General features: G+C 36.2%; 3 protein-coding genes across 8 annotated transcripts; 2 read left to right on the top strand and 1 right to left on the bottom strand.

Annotated features, from left to right (window-relative positions):
• The first annotated feature begins 541 nt into the window (after positions 1-541).
• On the top strand, positions 542-4,489 carry LOC103429552 (uncharacterized). 5 transcript variants are annotated; one of them, XM_070822427.1, is made up of 6 exons: positions 542-931; positions 1,493-1,744; positions 1,835-1,978; positions 2,307-3,056; positions 3,847-4,015; positions 4,119-4,489. In XM_070822427.1, the coding sequence occupies exons 1-6, from the start codon at positions 821-823 to the stop codon at positions 4,130-4,132; spliced, it is 1,440 nt and encodes a 479-aa protein (XP_070678528.1). In that variant the 5' UTR covers positions 542-820; the 3' UTR covers positions 4,133-4,489. The 5 variants fall into 5 exon arrangements, with proteins under 5 accessions (XP_070678528.1, XP_008365924.3, XP_008365923.1 ...); XM_008367702.4 differs by having other exon boundaries at positions 4,116-4,489; XM_008367701.4 differs by lacking the exon at positions 3,847-4,015.
• Positions 4,490-7,447: 2,958 nt separating this feature from the next.
• LOC103412108 (uncharacterized) lies at positions 7,448-9,145 on the top strand. The gene is made up of 4 exons (XM_008350706.4): positions 7,448-7,686; positions 7,870-7,967; positions 8,233-8,487; positions 8,874-9,145. The coding sequence occupies exons 1-4, from the start codon at positions 7,566-7,568 to the stop codon at positions 9,048-9,050; spliced, it is 651 nt and encodes a 216-aa protein (XP_008348928.3). The 5' UTR covers positions 7,448-7,565; the 3' UTR covers positions 9,051-9,145.
• A 695-nt stretch (positions 9,146-9,840) lies between these two features.
• Positions 9,841-17,219, bottom strand: LOC103445231 (uncharacterized). Of its 2 annotated transcripts, XM_008384225.3 has the most exons (15): positions 16,117-17,219; positions 14,189-14,300; positions 13,154-13,266; positions 12,610-12,732; positions 12,305-12,516; positions 12,131-12,206; positions 11,967-12,053; positions 11,501-11,581; positions 11,094-11,126; positions 10,935-10,988; positions 10,792-10,833; positions 10,553-10,631; positions 10,369-10,439; positions 10,194-10,273; positions 9,841-10,091 (listed from the first exon to the last, which is right to left on the bottom strand). In XM_008384225.3, coding segments are annotated over exons 1-15 (1,329 nt in total). In that variant the 5' UTR covers positions 16,282-17,219; the 3' UTR covers positions 9,841-10,090. The 2 variants fall into 2 exon arrangements, with proteins under 2 accessions (XP_008382447.3, XP_008382448.3); XM_008384226.3 differs by having other exon boundaries at positions 10,055-10,273.
• Positions 17,220-17,693: the final 474 nt, after the last annotated feature.

The following is a 17,693-nucleotide window of genomic DNA, read 5'->3' as shown; positions in this document are numbered from 1 at the left end:
TAGTAATGGTAAAGTATTCGTATCAAACTATACATAAGGGTATGCAAAAGACAAAATCCATTACCGGTGGAACCGAACCGATATTATTAATATTATACTATATATATAAGTAGCTTCCAGGAAAAGAGATTCACATGTTTTTATAAAAAAAATGGAGATTAGTTGTGAGGTTTATACCACATCGAATTTTAACGATCTGAATAATCTATTTTTCAAGTTACATCTCATAGATCATCATTACAAAATATTAGTTAAATCGAAAATATTTAAGACATCTAATTGGATTAAAAAAATGAACTAATACTTTGTTATATAAGAAATAATGAAATGTTATCTTGATAATTAAATAGGTAAATAGTTTCAAATTGAATTGAATTTTTGTAAAATTAATCTATAAATCGAGACTTACAAAATAGACTATTCGAATCATTGAAGTTTGATATAAAATAAGCCCACACTTAATTCTAATTTTTTGAAAAAAATAAGAATATTTTTGCATAGAGGGCCTGATATATATAAAAATTATTATTATTGTGTATTATACTTTTTCCTGGTCTGGCATCTCAATCTTTCTCAGTGTGTTTGTTTCCAGTTTCCCCTATAAAAAAACCCTCATCTTTTTCTCGCGACTTCGTCTTTCTCTCATCTTGGCGGTGAGTTCATCTCCGTTTCTCCCGTTTCTGGTGACTCTCTCTCCTCAGTCCATCTCATCTTCTCCTTCATCAGTCGCGACTCGCTCCGATTCCACCGAGTCATCATCTACGGATCATCGATCAATTCGATCAGAGTAATTTGATTGCTGCTACTGCGAGTTCTGACGATGAACACGAGGCATCGAACAAGCATCGACAAGGCTGTCGTCAATGTTTGGCAGCGGGAGGTCGGCCAGCTCTCCGCCAGAAATTTCAAGCACCGCCTCGCCGGCTCTGAGGTATCTTATCCTCTGGATAATCTTATCCCCCATTTTTATTATTATCATTATTATTATCGGATTTACATTGGAAGTAATTTGATCTATTTCTGACAAGGAAAAAGAAATATAGATTCACTCCTCAAAATCAGAAGAAGCTTTTCGTCTCCTTGATGGTGGAAGTTTGAACATTTTTTGAACAAAAAGAACAATCTCTATCGCTTCTGATATTCAACGGATTCTTTTCTTTTGGTTTAGTGATTTCTGATATGGGAGTTGAAATGAATTCATGCATTGGGTTTTTGGATTATGTGTGTTTTGCTTTTATGGATAAAATTAAGATCATATTTGTGTGATGCTAGATTAAAGTTGGATTTTTATTCTTTCTTGCTATGTTGTATTGAGGAACTCACTGATAGTAGCGAAATTCGATGCGTTATGGCTGTGAAATTTGTATTCAAGGTTGTGGATATGAGTTCTTGTTCTAATCTCTTCAGGAGAATTTGAGTGTGGTGTGTCATGCATGGAGTTGAAGAGGCTCATATCACATTTGTACTGAAGGTTGTGGATATCATTTTTCAGGATCTCGTGCTCCGACTTGAAATCTTTCGGAAGCTAGAGAAGCATAAAGGATGTGTGAACACTGTAAGCTTCAATGCCGATGGTGATATTCTGGTTTCGGGCTCTGATGACAGGCGGGTTATCCTATGGAATTGGGAAACTGGGAAAGCTCAGCTTTCTTTCCATTCCGGTCATAATAATAATATATTCCAAGCAAAGATCATGCCTTATACCGATGATCGCACAATTGTTACTTGTGCTGCTGATGGGCAGGTACTTTGTTTATTTAAAGCAGTGTCATCATGCCATGGAACATCCATGTTTCGTTAAAATAATCCTAGTATGTGTATTTGATGTTTATAGGTGAGACGTTCTCAAATTCTAGAGCGGGGACAAGTGAATACTTCATTGTTGGGCAGACATATGGGCCGTGCTCATAAGTTGGCCGTTGAGCCTGGGAGTCCTCATATTTTTTACACCTGTGGTGAAGATGGATTGGTGCAACATGTGAGTTATAATTTCCTTTGCTAGTCATAAACACTAATACGTCATCTTTTAATTTGCGATGTTATGTGTTCTTGCACAAGCCGAAAATTGGTAAACTGTACTCAAGAGGATGAGGTCCTTTTCTAGCATTTTTGTTGACTTCTAAACTTTCAAAATTTAATGGCTCATTGAGTCTCTCTAGATGAGAATGAGCAAATTTATGTGGTAAGCTCTTACAATTCTTAATGATGGTGGTGATGTTGGTAGTGCTTTTTTTTTAAATGCTTGGCCTTTTTTTTCCTTGTTCTGTTGTGCTATACAGCCATGTGACTTGGGTTTTACTTTACAGTTTGATCTGAGGACTGATGCTGCCACAGAACTTTTCACGTGCAAACCTCTTGATAATAGGAGTTACATGCCAGCCATCCATCTAAATGCAATTGCAATTGACCCAAGAAACCCAAATTTCTTTGCAGTGGCAGGTGCTGATGAATATGCACGACTTTTTGATATCCGTAAGTATAACTGGGATGGGTCATCTGATGTTGGCCAACCTGCAGACTTCTATTGCCCACCACACTTGATTGGTGATGTACAAGTGGGAATTACAGGATTGGCCTTCTCAGAACAGAGCGAACTTCTTGTCTCATATAATGATGAGTTCATATATCTTTTTACTCGAGATATGGGATTGGGACCTAATCCAATTCCATCCTCTCCAGTTTCTATGGGAAGTGATGCAAGTGAAACGAGTGGTGATCATCAGTGTGAAAAATCTCCATCAACTATGGATGTTGATAAAAGATTTGGTCCTCAGGATTACAAGGGTCATAGGAACTGTGAGACAGTAAAAGGTGTGAACTTCTTTGGGCCTAATTGTGAGTATGTTGTGAGCGGGTCTGATTGTGGGCGGATATTCATATGGAAGAAAAAGGGTGGGGAGCTGATTCGTGTTATGGAAGCGGATAAGCATGTGGTAAATTGCATCGAGTCTCATCCTCACACCACAGTTCTTGCAAGCAGTGGAATTGAAAATGACATAAAGATGTGGACTCCCAAGGCCAATGAGAGAGCTATTCTGCCTCAGAACATCGAGCAGGTATGCTTTGTTATCCTAAACTATTTCTTTTACTTGAAAAATCTCTTTTAAGGTTTAGATTTTGCTTCATGGACCAACTTGCATGACCTATGAAAAGTAAATTTTTCTCATCCTTCTTTTATATTCTTTTATATGGTGCTTGCATCACCTGTTCTTCTGAGTCTCGGATGATGATGTTGATGGCATTGAAATTAACATTTCTCCTCACGGGAAAGTGGAAAATGGGATGGGAGTGGGAGGCTCAGAATGCGGCATTTTCATTTATTCCAAAACAATTAGTTGTTTGTTACTTGTGGTAATTTTTATTTTGTGTTTGCTCAAAAGAGGTCGCACTTGGTGCGATGGCAAATGCCTTCGTCCATGAGCGGTAGGTCTCGGGTTCAAGACTTGGGAGCAGCCTCTCCATAAATGGGGGTAAGGCTAGCCGACATTCACCTCTCCCAAACCCTGCTTGCACTGGGTACGACCTTTTTTTTTTTGCTCAAAAGACCATAATTTGCATTTTCGACATTTAGGCGTTTATTGTTTAATACATGCTTCGGAGAGAACTCTTCTTTCTAAACCCCCAATATCGCTTAGAGATTCAGGTGGGGTCTATAAAGCTGATTTGGTGCAGCTTCATGGGGTTGCTGACCCTACTAGGTAGTCCTAGAAACGCCTGTGTGTATGCCAATGTTGGTACTATGATGTTAATAAACAATTAGATACAGACTAGGGTTATAATACCGATGCTAGAACCTATATGGGCAGCAGAGGAACTGATTTCTCTGCTGTTATTTGTGTGGTAAAGGTCGTGATACCTGGCCGAATAATGTGGTATGCTAGTGAGGAGGAGGAGGATGAGGATGATGATGAATATTTTTCAGAAGACAATATTTTTGATGATGATGATTATGATGACAATGACGATGACGATGACTGCGACGAAGATGACGATGATGATTTAGATGACTATGCAGGTGGCATCGATTGAATGTCATGTTGATGATACAACGCTAGAAGTTTTCTTGATGGTTATCATGATGCTAATGATGGTCGTAATTTTATAATTGTGTCCAGAAGAAACCGAAGGCTAGGGGCTGGATGTACCGCTTATCGTCCCCTCAGAATTTGATGATGCAACTATTTTCACTGCAAAGGCAGAGTGAAAGCCCGGATCGCACGGGGGAGAACTCATCTTCCGGTCGGGACCTTCTAGAGCTAATACTGACATTTGAGGCAAACAATGATGATTCTTCAGGCGATGAAGGAGACGCCGCTAGCCTGGATGATTTGTTTAGTTGAGTCATGAGTGGCAATGAAGCCTATGAATTGTTGATAGTAATTGTACATAATTAGGGTCTAAGTTATACTCTTTGGATAATTTTCATGTTTGCTGGATCTTATATTTCATGTTATTTCTCTATTCATAAGTGGTTTTCTAATATTTTCTATTTGTGCTTGAGTTTTGAGATTATGTATTTGTTTTCTGTATTAATCTAGCGTTCCCTGAGTGTCTTACTTAACCAATAAGGAAACTTATCGTTTTCAATTCTCTTTACAATGGTAGGATTAGAAGAGAGAATGTTCTGGCTCATTTTGGTCCTACGGATTTTAGCAGGTGAATTATATCATTTAGTTCTTTGGACACCCTTGTTACATTTAAGACATTAAGAAGTTAAAGAAAATAAGAAAATGAGAGGGAGGACCTAGCTATGCACTGGTAACCGTCATCACATTCTTCTGCTTCTCTATAAGCCTTTTAATGGAAGAGATTTCTATTTTTAATAAAAAGAGAATTAGTTGTGGGTGTCCACGCCACATTGAATTTTAACGATATGAACTCTCTATTTTTCAACTTGCACCTCGCAGGTTATCCTTTTAAAATATTAGCTAAATTTGAAATATCTGAGGCATTTAACTGAGTTCAAAGAAATTGATGTACACTTTGTTCTTTAAGAAATATTGAAATTTCATCGTGATAATTAAATAGGCAAATGGTTTCGGATTAAGTTGAATTTTTGTAACGATGATCTATGAATCGAGACTTATAAAATAGATGGTTCAGATCGTTAAAATTCGATGTAAAGTGGATCTCACAACTAATCCCCATTTTTAAAAAAAAATTGAGATCCCTTATCCCAAAAGGCCTGTATACGTATGTGCGTGTGTGTATATATAAATGCAGTGTACATTTGAGAAACTCCATCATCCTACTCTTTCTGCGCCTTCCATCTTATTCCTAGATAATCATGGTCAACTGATTTATGATCTTAAGAATAAATTTCCCAGCAGGAACCAGTGAGAATTAGGGGTAATGTTAGGCAGACAAAATTTGCAAACTAAATGATGTGTTATCAATAGAAATGAACACATTTATCAACGCTTAAGTAATAAACCAATTATAAATTTCCATGTCCTTATTTTCTAAAATTTTGTCTACAAATTTAGTCTCTATAGCATCCCCGAGAATTAGAGGTCAGGATTCCAACTTTTCAACACATGGCGGATGCGGCATTTATCAGGCTGCCTCACTATACAAATTTGATCTCCAATTTTATCATCAGAGTCCTGGTTCCGGTACCATTGTCCCTAAGGCCCAAGTCTCATTCTTCACCTGCAAGTTATGCACATTGAATCCCACGGTTAGAATATAATCTTGGTGGTTAAACCGAGGTATAATTCTAGTATATACATTCTCTGCAGACTGCAGCCTAGACCTGTATGTCTGCTACACAAAACGCAACGACGATATGTAGTCAGTCACAGGATCTTCAAGAACTCAGGTCTTGAAAATCTCTTGCTCCATATAAACAAATATCGCGCTGAGCGATTTGATCGTGACGTTGCAACTGAACACTGTATCAACGCAATAGGTACTATGTAGGCTCCAAGCATTTTAAATGAGTAGTAGAACGTGGACGATGATCTGCTTTCTTCAGATGTCTTATTTTCAGCCTGTTGTTCTATTTCATGGTTCACTTGGACCGAAATTATTGGAACTTTGGAAGCTAAACTCTTCATATACCTACACAAACTTGAAATCCCATCTAGGCTGATAGGTCTAGTGTATCGGAGAGTTTGGAGATGAGCGAGAATAGCAGTCGGAGCCAGCTCCATTTGTGAGGTAGAGGTTTGCATAAGTAACATCACCAATCGATAGAACACGATCAGGATTGTTACTTATCACGTGATTTATTGTGGTAGTTGGGCTATTCTCTCCTGGTAGCCCCGAGGACCAGAAACTGGCATGGTCCGTCCTGAAAATGGTGGATTTCACTCGTTGCAGGTATAGAAGGATACCCACACCGATAAAAATACAATGTGTCCGGTTTCAACCCTACATCGAAACAGAAAGTGAATCATCAACTAATCAGAAGATTCACATTTCCATCACAACTTGTGCAGGGAAGTTAAAAGTTGATTCATTTCAGTCAACCCCAACTTTGTAATTCTTCGTACTTTGAAGTTTAAAAAGTTAAAAGTTGATACTATGAAGCAAAAGAAGAAGCGAACAAAATCAAACCTTTGAGACGAACACGGTGTAATTTTGGAGGCCTTCAAAAGGGTAAGCTGACCGTAAAACATTCATATCTTGGTGGATATGAACAACGCTTTGCACACTTTTGGTTTGGGGTCCAATGGTTTTATGTTGTCTCCAGTCTGATACTCCCCTAAAACAACAATCCATGAAAAATCAAGCCCAATTGGGCAAACCCAAAATATGAAAAATCCCAAATCTCAATTGCCAAAAAGCTTAAATCTTTAACTAAAAAACCCGGGCTTGCATGGGACTACCTCTACAAGAAATACTTTTTCTCATAAGCACTTTCATTAGAAACACAACTCAGAAAGTGCTTTCTATCATCCAAAAATATTTCAAGTTTTTACGTCAAACGTAATGGGAAGTGGTGATAATGTGATTCTAAAGGAAATATCAATTTATGTTATTAGTGTAGATACCATCGTTTGTTAAGGAAAAAAAAACAATAATAACAATAAAAAAAAAATCAATGTATGTTTTGCATCAAACCATACATTGATATTTCCTAGCTATGCACCACCAACCACCGTCGTCCCATTCTCAGTGTCGGCTGCCCTTATCGAGTGTAACCGGAAAAAAAAAAAAAGAGCAATCAAAGATATTTCCTTTACATCTAGGTCTTGTGTTTAACTTTCCTCTTCTCTAATATCATTTGTATCAATAAAAAAATTTGAATAAGAGGCTTGTACCTCAAGTATTTAAATGAACTCGGCACCGAAGATGGGATGTATGAAACTCATATGACCTAAATAAGGCAAAAAATGAACGGGTTGGGCCTCCAATCCAAACAGAGAACCGGACCTACCCGACCGAAACAGATCCAGCCCAGAAATAGCTAAATGAAGCTAAATCCCCCCCGTCCACGTAACTCCCGCGATATTTTTCAACGAGCAGTTTTATCAACCCCGACTCGACTCACTGAGCCATCTTCGATCTTCATCGTCTTCGTCTGAGATTCTGGAATCAGCTGCTTTCTGCAGATTCCCATGGAAGCCCTGATCAGCTCGTATTCTCCTACAATCACGTCGTCCGCTTCTTCCTTCTCCGTTTTCTCTCCCCGAAAGTCCCTCCCTTCACGGCCCTTTCAGCTTCCGCTCGCCTCCAAAGGTAAAATATTCGTTCCATTACCCTCTTGTGCTTCGCTTGGTTGCCAATTGATCAATGAAATTTCCAAAATTTTCAAGTTTTATGAGAGTGGTTCGAGATTCCGGGTTCCCTTGGATTTTTTCCGGCAACCAAACGCGGCAATTTGTTGTTTTATCTGATTGGAATGGAAATTTTCGGTTTCAGGAAACGAGAATGAATCAAATCCGAAGTTGGATTCCAAAGAAATCAATCGCCTTCCGATTCTCAGCAATCGCCATCTCTCCCTCTCACCACTCTCCAAGGTACTATATATATATATTCGCAAGCTTTTACTTTTGAAACTTTTCTTTTGGATAAGTTGGTGGAGGAAAGCTGGGAAAGATAAGAAACCAAATTCATGTCAGATGCTTGACATTACAAAATGTATGTGCTTTTGTTGCAAAATTATGCATTTAATAATAAATTAACTTGTCTGAGTGATTGAGGTGATGAAATTTTGTTGTGTATAAGCCTTGATTGTGCATTTTGTGTTGAATGAAATTTGATTCTTCGAAAACATGATGTTAGGACGCAGCAATGGGACTGGTGATGGGTGCGGCGACAGGAAGAGGGTGGACTACAGGTTCTGGAATGGAAGGCCCTCCTGCCCCTGCTGGGGTTCAGACACAAAGCACAGAGAATGTCTCCACTTTTCCCTGGTCTCTATTCACCAAATCGCCTCGCCGGAGGATGCTTGTAGCTTTCACTTGTAACATTTGTGGGCAGAGGACAACGCGGGCAATTAACCCCCATGCTTACACTGACGGCACCGTCTTTGTGCAGGTAGTAACTTAGGCTTTAATCATGGTGCTGCAGATTGAGTGATTATTTTCTAAGTCCTTATTTTTGTGTATTCGATATGATTCAAATGGGGAAAAGTTAGGCAGGCAAAGGTAAAAAACGAAAAAAAAAAAAAGAAGATTTGGTTTAGAACATTTAACAATGCAATTCGGGGGAGGTGAGTATCAAATTTGGGGTAGACAGATATAATACGTTACTGAACATCTTTTGCTGGTGACTTTGGACAAGTAATTCTGAAGTTTTTAAAAATAAATTATGTTGCGGTTAAATTAAGCGTTTAATCAAGTATTATGAGTGTACTGCACTAAAGGAAAATATATGGTTGATAAGAAGCTAACGGTAATGCTTGTTTTCTTGGGGTTCTGCAGTGTTGTGGATGCAATGCATTTCATAAGCTCGTGGATCATTTGAACCTGTTTCATGAGATGAAGTGCTATGTGAGTCCAGGTTTTAATTACAAAGGTAACGGGTGGGAAGCTGTTAACTTCAAATATCTGGAGATGGATGATGATAAAGGTAATGATGACATATTTCCCATCCAATGAGGTGGATTGACCGCTTCAGGAGTATGTATATTTTACGCTTATGTATAGTATTGTCTAACAATGTGCAAATCTGAATGCAATGCCTGAATTTTCAACGACTCTTCTTAACCTGTGGAATGATTTATCCTATTTAGTATACTGTTGTGTGATTGTCTGCTGCAAATTGTTGTGCTATATATTTAAATGTGAGCAATCCGTTGTGGGTGCTGTCTTTAACTTAAGGTGTTTTTATTTTCTATTTTTATTGCATTTTATTTCGTTGCCTTTTATTTGAATGATTCCATTCCAACATCTACTTCTTCGAAGGAACAAACTTTTTCTTGGTTGAGATCTCCCATCCTCTTTAACTGAGCAGGTTTTTCTCTCTTGCTCTTTTTTCCATCACCATCTTGACCAACTTTGCTAGATGATGTCACTCAATGGTTGCATGGTCAATCCTTCGCGCAACCTCAATACCCAGACCCACTTCATTTTCCTGCATTTAGGAGTTGAATCATGGCCCTCCAGCCTCGGCGTAAAGGCCACCCGGTGATCTGTATCACTTTCTGAATCCTTTCCCGCACAGAGTTCCATCCACAGCTGATAGAAATTCGTTTTATAGAGGCCAATGTATTATACACTGTCAAAAGAGCTTCGCCAGCTAGAATTTTTCTTTCTTTGTATACTTGCTTTCGGAAATCAGATTAGTTCGAGTTTTCTGGTTGTAGATTCCTCTTGGTTATATAATCCTCTATGTTCCTGTTTTCTCTTGTACAGAGATCACATCCTGAATTTACATTCTTAGAAATAATTTATCTGATAAAATCCCAACTTATATATAATAATTTTTGTAACATTATAATTACAGAAACACTAAAGAAAGAAGTATACAAGAACACCAGGTTACAAACTATTTTTTACTGAATTTAACCATATATGTCTGCGTCATCTCATTTACCGTGAAAATGCCGCACCGTCCTGTCAAGGCCGACGCTGCGGGTTCCGGCCGCCCATTATCTTTGAGATTTTGGCAGGCATGAGCTTTATCTTGTTCTTAGGTTTCTTGTATGAATTAAAGGGCTCCATAAGATAAAACCATTTTTTTTTTTCTGGAGAGAAAAGGTATTGCTGTAAGTAAGAATTATGTATAATTTGAATTCTTACTAGGGAGATTCAACGCAGACGTTGCTGCTGGTTTTTTTAGGAGAAGCCTTAATCATTAGGCTCTGAACGAAGCCAATCATCTGCACAAATAAATAAATAAATTAATTAATTAATAAATATGAAATGAAAAATGAAATTTTACATGTAAAGAAAATCCATCGGAAATTATTCTTACCGGTGCTAGGCCCATGCACATAATACTGAAGCCAGGGAAATTAAATGGAGCTTCTTCAGACAGGAATAAAGCTGGATATATATGTATATTTGATACGACAAATTGGTCAAATTTTGGATTACAGGATTTATCTACCCAAAAATCACATATAAAAATAATAATAAATGATAAATTCCACAAATACCTGTTAGAGGACTAAAAAGTAATGGAGAAACAATGTTGGCAAAGGAGCTTATGCCTAAAATGCATCCTTGAGCCTTTCCCTGAACATGAATTTTGCTTTTTAAATAAGTCGATTTAAACTTATATGAACATGAGTAAACACTTTTAAGTGCCTTTTTTAGGGTTTTAATAAAAATTCCAACGTGAGAAGTGCTTCCTATACATGCCCTAAAAGTCGACTAAAGTTCTTAGTAAAATTACCTGATCATGGGGTCCAACTTGTTTTGATACAATGCTGCGTATCTGTGAAAGTAAAAGATTTTCACCGTCAACTAGTCATAGTTCTTCAACCAACGAAGATAGGGAAAAATAGTTTTTACCAAAGATTAAAGCAAAAAACATACGCTTGGCTGCACTAAATATCCGAAAACATTAAACAGAGTCGCAGCATAAGGAACCTGCAACATTTGAACATCTCTTTCAATGACTTGGTAAAACAGAAGAAACGAAACTATGTGAAGAAACATGAAGGAAGTTTGCAAGTTCAGCAATGGAAGATTTACCCAAACTGCCCATGAAATGCTGTTAAGAAACATCTGCACAAGGCCAGATCTAAGAGTCAGAAATGTTTTGAATCAGTATATATATATATGGTGACAGCTATGCTATAGGCCGTCTGTCGTCCATGTGCGCATGTGTGATTTCTAACTGTAGATCACTATGGAATGATGTTTGATCATAAATCATACATGCACATTGTAACCATAGATCACCATGGGATCCACATTCGATCTATGCTCATAAGTCACATGCTCAAACATGCATGGACAATTGGCCTTAGCAATTTTGGGATGGAAGGGTTTATCATTTTTATCACCCTATGTTACGATCTCAAAAGCATTAGTTAACACTTGACAGTGACACATTTAATTATAGGATCGTAAGGAAGAATTGGCGCAAAGGCACATACACATATACTGCCCATTAGGAGCCCAATTGTAAGCAACTTTTCCTCTCCTATAGCAGGTGCCAACATAGGCATGAAAAGCAACTGCAGAATTCACAAACAGAAAATTAAGGAGTCTATTATAAGAAGTATATAAATGGGGTGTGATATCCACACACCCCTTTTTACTTCTCCCACATCTTTTTAGTTTTCGGCCGTCGGATTAGATGAATTGAAGAAGATCAACAGACATAAATTAACAAGAGGTGTGTGACAAGTAAAAATGGGTGTGTGGATATCACACCCCTATATAAATATGTATGTATATTATATAAGGGAATTGTTATTGGCACTTGAAAAATCTCATTTTACACTTCTTTTATATAATATACATGTATAAATATTATATGTATATATATGTGTATGTATATATATATATATATATATATTATATGTATAATGTATGAGCAGAAGGTTAGGTATTGCTTGCCTGTGATGTAGCCCCTGATACCGAAAAAATCAGCATTAGATCAGCAAACTGATTCTTGTTGAAGTGGAAACGAGCCTTTAAGAAATACTGCACGGTAAAAATTTGGATTTTGAGCAACTAAAAAGACTAGGAAATTTGGAAATTAGGGTAAATGACAATTGTACCAATAATGAAGCTTGCATGCCACCCTCTGCCAGGCTCTGAAAGAAGGAAACAACTGCTGCTTGTGACAGAATCTTACTGCAACACACACGGTTTTACAAGTTTTACAAGTTATAGCTTAGTAAGATACGGGTTTTATTACGATGATTTTTGACACAAATTTACAAAACTCTTACCTACTCCTTAGTAGGGAAATCAACTCTCCTGGAGATGGAATTTTCTTAAATACTTGTGTCGTCTTCGGTGAGTAGACATCACCTTCATCAGCAACTTCTGATACTCCTCCTTTCAAGATAGGCTGCCTCAAAGTACTATCGCCGCCCGGCAAGCTCTCCTTGAGAAAAATTCCCATGTAGACAGTTGACAGTATTGATGCAAAGGCAGCAACCTAAACCATACATAAACAAGGATTATTAATTAGAATTATCACAAAGATTAATTGGTATAGTAGGACTTATTGGTAGAGGTTGGGAATGGAAACCTGAAATGTTGAAGCAGCGGAGAGGAAACGAGCTGCTAAGGTTCCACATACAATTGCTGCTGAAGTAATACCAGCAAGAATTGCAAATGCAGATATTCGTTCTCTCTCTGCAACATTGTCGGCCTGGAATTAAGAAAGCAATTTTATATGTCATTTTTGCAACGAGAGATCAAATTAATGCCCCTCCTCAAATTATGTCATGGCTCATAACTAATGAAAAACAATATGCAATAACTTGCTTAATCATACATCATATATAGTTAACTTGTTTAATCATGGATTTGTTTGTTTTAGGCAACTAATTGGCTTCGAAAAAACTTAACATGTCAAGGAATGAGACAACAATGTATATCAAGCTGACACTATTCTTTCAGTACACTTTAATTTTGCACGTGAAACTAGAACTATAATACTATGTTAAACAAGCACTAGATTCTCAAATATGAAGTTGCCCAATTAATTAAGGCCAACATATTACACTCAAGTAATCAATTGCTTAATAGTAGTATAATACAAATTTTAGGGAATGCATATTTATACGTACCACATAAGCAAGAGCGAGGCAGGTGATGCTGGCTTCGCCTACCATGGCAGTTACTGTCCTCAGCACATAGTAGGCATAAAAGAAGCTTGTCTCCCTGCTATACGCCATTATCACTACCAAAAAAGAAGATAAAGAAAGTTTACCAAAAAAAAAAATAAAAGGAAGATAAAGAAAGAGTATATAATTAAACGAAAATTAAAGAAAAGGATTTAAAAACTTTGAGTTTTAACGATAAGAACAAAATAAAGAGTAAAATGAATACTATCATGATTGATTTTTTAATGTAAAAATATAATTTTTCATTAAAATAAACAGTATCAAAAAAATTTCGTTAAAATTCCTTCTAGTTAATCCTAGAATTCGTGCCATCTTTTCATATAAATTAATAACTGAAAGACAAAAAATAAAAGTTATGTAGAGTATCGCTGTCCACCAACAAGTGGACAGTGAAATTGAGTGTTTGACCAGCATACCCTCCTTACTCCAAAAATCCCCACAAAAGAGAAAAGTCTAGCCAAAACAAATATCTATTATATTCTTAACTCGTGTAGTGTTATTTACATATTTATTTTTATTTTTTACATAATTATTATCAATTATTATCTTTTAATCTTCTTTAATTCATTTAAATTGAAGGTTAAAATTTAAAAATAATGTGTGAAAGATAAAAAGAAACGTGTGGATAACATCACTCTTATCAAAATATCAAAAATATTTTGAGACGATTTTAAAATTGTCACATCATGGTTGTATTAATTTATTAATATTAAACATTAAAGTATACATTTTTTGTCCAATAATATGTGAATTCAAACCGAGTAGGAATTATTAATATAGTGAAGAAGTGGAAGATTCTTAGCTCAAATAACATTGGTACCACAGTTAAAGTTTAAAGCTGAAATGGAGATCGACGCGGGCGCATGCAGAAAAGGCTAAAGGCACTAACGAAACATAGCGCTATCATCAAGCAAAAGAGAAGGGAAGAAAATCAAAGAAACTATACACATAAAAATTACTGATGAGTAGAATACAAACCTAGTGGAATAATGGATAGTATCATTGGGATCGTGAGAAGCGACTTCCTCCCGTACACATCCGACAGATTCCCAATTACTGGAGTCATCACCACCGTTCCCACTCCTATGATCTGCATCCAACACGCACACACACGCGTATGCCCATTAGTTTACACCAAATCTCCTTGCACATTACTTAATTCGACTTTGTCTAATTAATCTTTTGTGTTGCGATACTGTGTATTTGAATTATTAATTAAGTTCACTTTTGTCTAAATGTTGCATTGAATCTTGCAATTGATACTCTGATTAACACCAACTTTGTTTGCCAAAAACGAGTAAGTCTTTCATGCTGGGTTAGAAATCTTGAGTTTGAGTCTAATAAGGGGGGGTTCAATCGTTTGAGTTTGAGTCCAATAAAGGGGAGTCCAATTGTTTAATTTAATCCCTCACGCAACCATTAAAAACGCACGCACGACTAAAACATTGTAATCGAAATCAAACTCATACAGCTTGATTTGTTTATATAAGAATCAAAATCATATAAACTGATGCACTGCTAAACGACTTAAGAGGACATAACTCCCACGCAATACTGTGATCTATAAGTGTTATTATTGCTTTACTCCTCATTTCATGACCATACATACATATATACATACATATATACATACACATACATATATATATATATATATATATATATATATGAACACATAGGCCCTAAGTAGTACACACAAAAATTAGAAATTGCAGCATTATACTACAAAAATTAGAAATTGCAGCATTATTAGGACCGCGACAGAGATTTGTCTGGTTGCTACGTAAGTGCTGACGATGCTTCATTTGTTTGTATCTAATTAAATAGCATGTATCTTTCAAAATATACATACATACATATATATATATATATATATATATATATATATATATAGCATGTAATATTTAAAGTAATTCATGAGCTCAAATGGTAACATGTACGAACGATTATATAACTGAAACGTATGGACATGGACGGCCAGTTTATTAGGTATGAAGTTTAGTTGGGAAGATGTATTTAGGGTTTGCAAGCTTCAGTTCACGTACACACGTTTAGACTAATATTAGAGGCACGCATCTAATTACTTATCCATTTGAGATAAAAATCTAGCTATGCATTAAAACAAAAAAAGTATTTTATTGAAATAATAAAAATACAGGTAAAAGTAATAAGGGTAACTTAATACTCTTTTCCTAATCAAGGTAAAGTTGAAAAAATCCTAGCTAGTCAGAATCCATTGAACCCTACCAAAAAGTTGATGTTTTCTCTTATGTTACTTTTTTTTCTTCTTCGTAATGTGCTTAGTTACTTTAACCATCTAACATAAAAAATTGTGCTTAATGAATTTGGTTCGGCTTATTTTGTTAAGATGATGCTATCCATATATTTTTTTTACTTTTTATAATTTTTTAATTATCGGTTATCTAATCGAATGAATTAAAAATAATAAAATGATAGAAATTAACAGTGCGTTGAAGGTAAAAAAAGTGTGTGTAGATATTACCACCTATTTTTTAATGAATAATTTTTATAAAATGGATTTGCAACGACAGACCCATAAAATTAACTAAGAAATTTTATGAAATCATCGGTGGATTAAACTAAATATCATGACCATACATGACCAGGCATGAGAGAGAGCATAGAGAATTTTCGAGTATATTGATAAATACAAATACTAAAATCAAAATCAAAACTTTTTATATATGGCTTCTCTTCCATATCATCGGTGGAATTAATCAATTGAAAGAGGGATCAATTAAGGGAGATGAAAGTAGAAATTAAGATACATCCATAATGCATATGTATGGAGAATTAGCATATATTATACATGAAAAGGAAACCATAAGGCAACGAGAAATTAATTAACATATATATTATATATAATTATATATGCATTTACATACCGCTTGTTGAAAACCAGAGAGGTAAATGGCAAGGGAGCACTCATCTCGACCAGGGCAAAGAGCCAGCACGGTGATATCAGTTATGGCTGGAACCACCGCGAAGTTTGCAAACGCAGTCAAAAACACTGTCATAAACAGATGCCTCAATCCTCCAATGCCCTCCATCTCTCTCTCTCTCTCTCTCTCTCTCTCAGCTACTACTTCACTGATGATCCCAAATACAGTAAACGTAAGCTTAAAAGGGAAAAACAGTGTGGCTCTCTCTCTGGTTTCTTAACGGTGATGGAGATTGAACAGTGAACACGTTTGTTTTGCCTTGCTTTTAAGCATACGCTTGTGTTTTTGCCTTTTACTTTGGCTTTTTTTTTTTTTTTTTTTACCGTGAGTGGAGAGAGAGAGAGAGAGAGAGAGAGAGAGAGGAGATGGGAGGTCCGCATGTATATATCTAAGTGGGAGGACGAGTTGTGCCAAGGAGAGTGGGGACCTTATTTTAACCGACCAATCACCAATCAATCAAAAAATACAACCAACCAAGTCAATGACAAAGAAAACTGAAACGAATTGAAGAGGACTACAAGGGATATTATTCGTTTCGTTGCTTCTAGTTAAGTTCATCTTAATGAAAAATAAATTGATCACGCAACTCAATTTATCTACATAAAATGAAGACTATCCAACAAACGGCAGGGGTGTCTTCAATTTGATGTCTTCTTTATGTTTTTCTTTTTAAAATTTTTGGCACTTGTCCACCAACTTAACACCAAATTTAACACCGTTAAATTTTTATAAACTAATTAAAAAAGTAACAATTAAAGAAAATAAAAAACAACACTTGATAATCACCCAACCACACCAACCCATCACCGCTGACGTTGCTCCTCGCAGATGGCAAAGCTTTATTTCCTTTCTTTTCCTTCTCTTCAAATTCTCATACTAGATTGTGACAGATTCATCCATCTCATAAAAAAACAAACAGTGTGTGAAGTTTGAAATTTGGGGATATCTAATCAATCGATACGCGACGGCGACGAATGTGGATAACGGCTTTGCCAGAGAGAGAGGAAGGGAGAAATATAGAAGGAGAGAAAAAGAAGCTTTGCCCTGACGAGGAAGAGCCCTCGTCCGAAATGAATGGTGGGGAGGTTCAGTATTGCTGTCTGGTTTTTGCAGTCACCTTATGTTTTCCCTTAATTTTTCAGTTTTTCAATTAAATTAATGCAAAATAAAGTGTTAAATTTAAAGTTAAGTAGAGGAATAAGTGTAAAAAAACTAGAGATGAGAAGACATAAACGAAACACATAATTGAGGACAACAAATCCGCAACCCCGACAAACAAAACTAATTCATGTAACAACTTAATTTTTTTCTCAATGTTGTGTAATAATTACTATCTAAATTTATATATATAAAAAAAGAACTAAAACTAACCTCGCAAACTTCAAATTGTGTTACAATTAGACCTAACATTCGTGTCGTGTTTTTCGTGTTTGTGTCGTTTTTGTGGCATACACGATAACTTAACGGGTCATGTCGTGTAATACCCGTTACCCGTTAAGAAAAATATATTTTAAATCAAT

Source organism: Malus domestica, chromosome 05, assembly GCF_042453785.1.
Source record: "Malus domestica chromosome 05, GDT2T_hap1".
Classification (NCBI taxonomy): Eukaryota; Viridiplantae; Streptophyta; class Magnoliopsida; order Rosales; family Rosaceae; genus Malus; species Malus domestica.
This window is presented reverse-complemented; position numbering and strand designations above follow the sequence as displayed.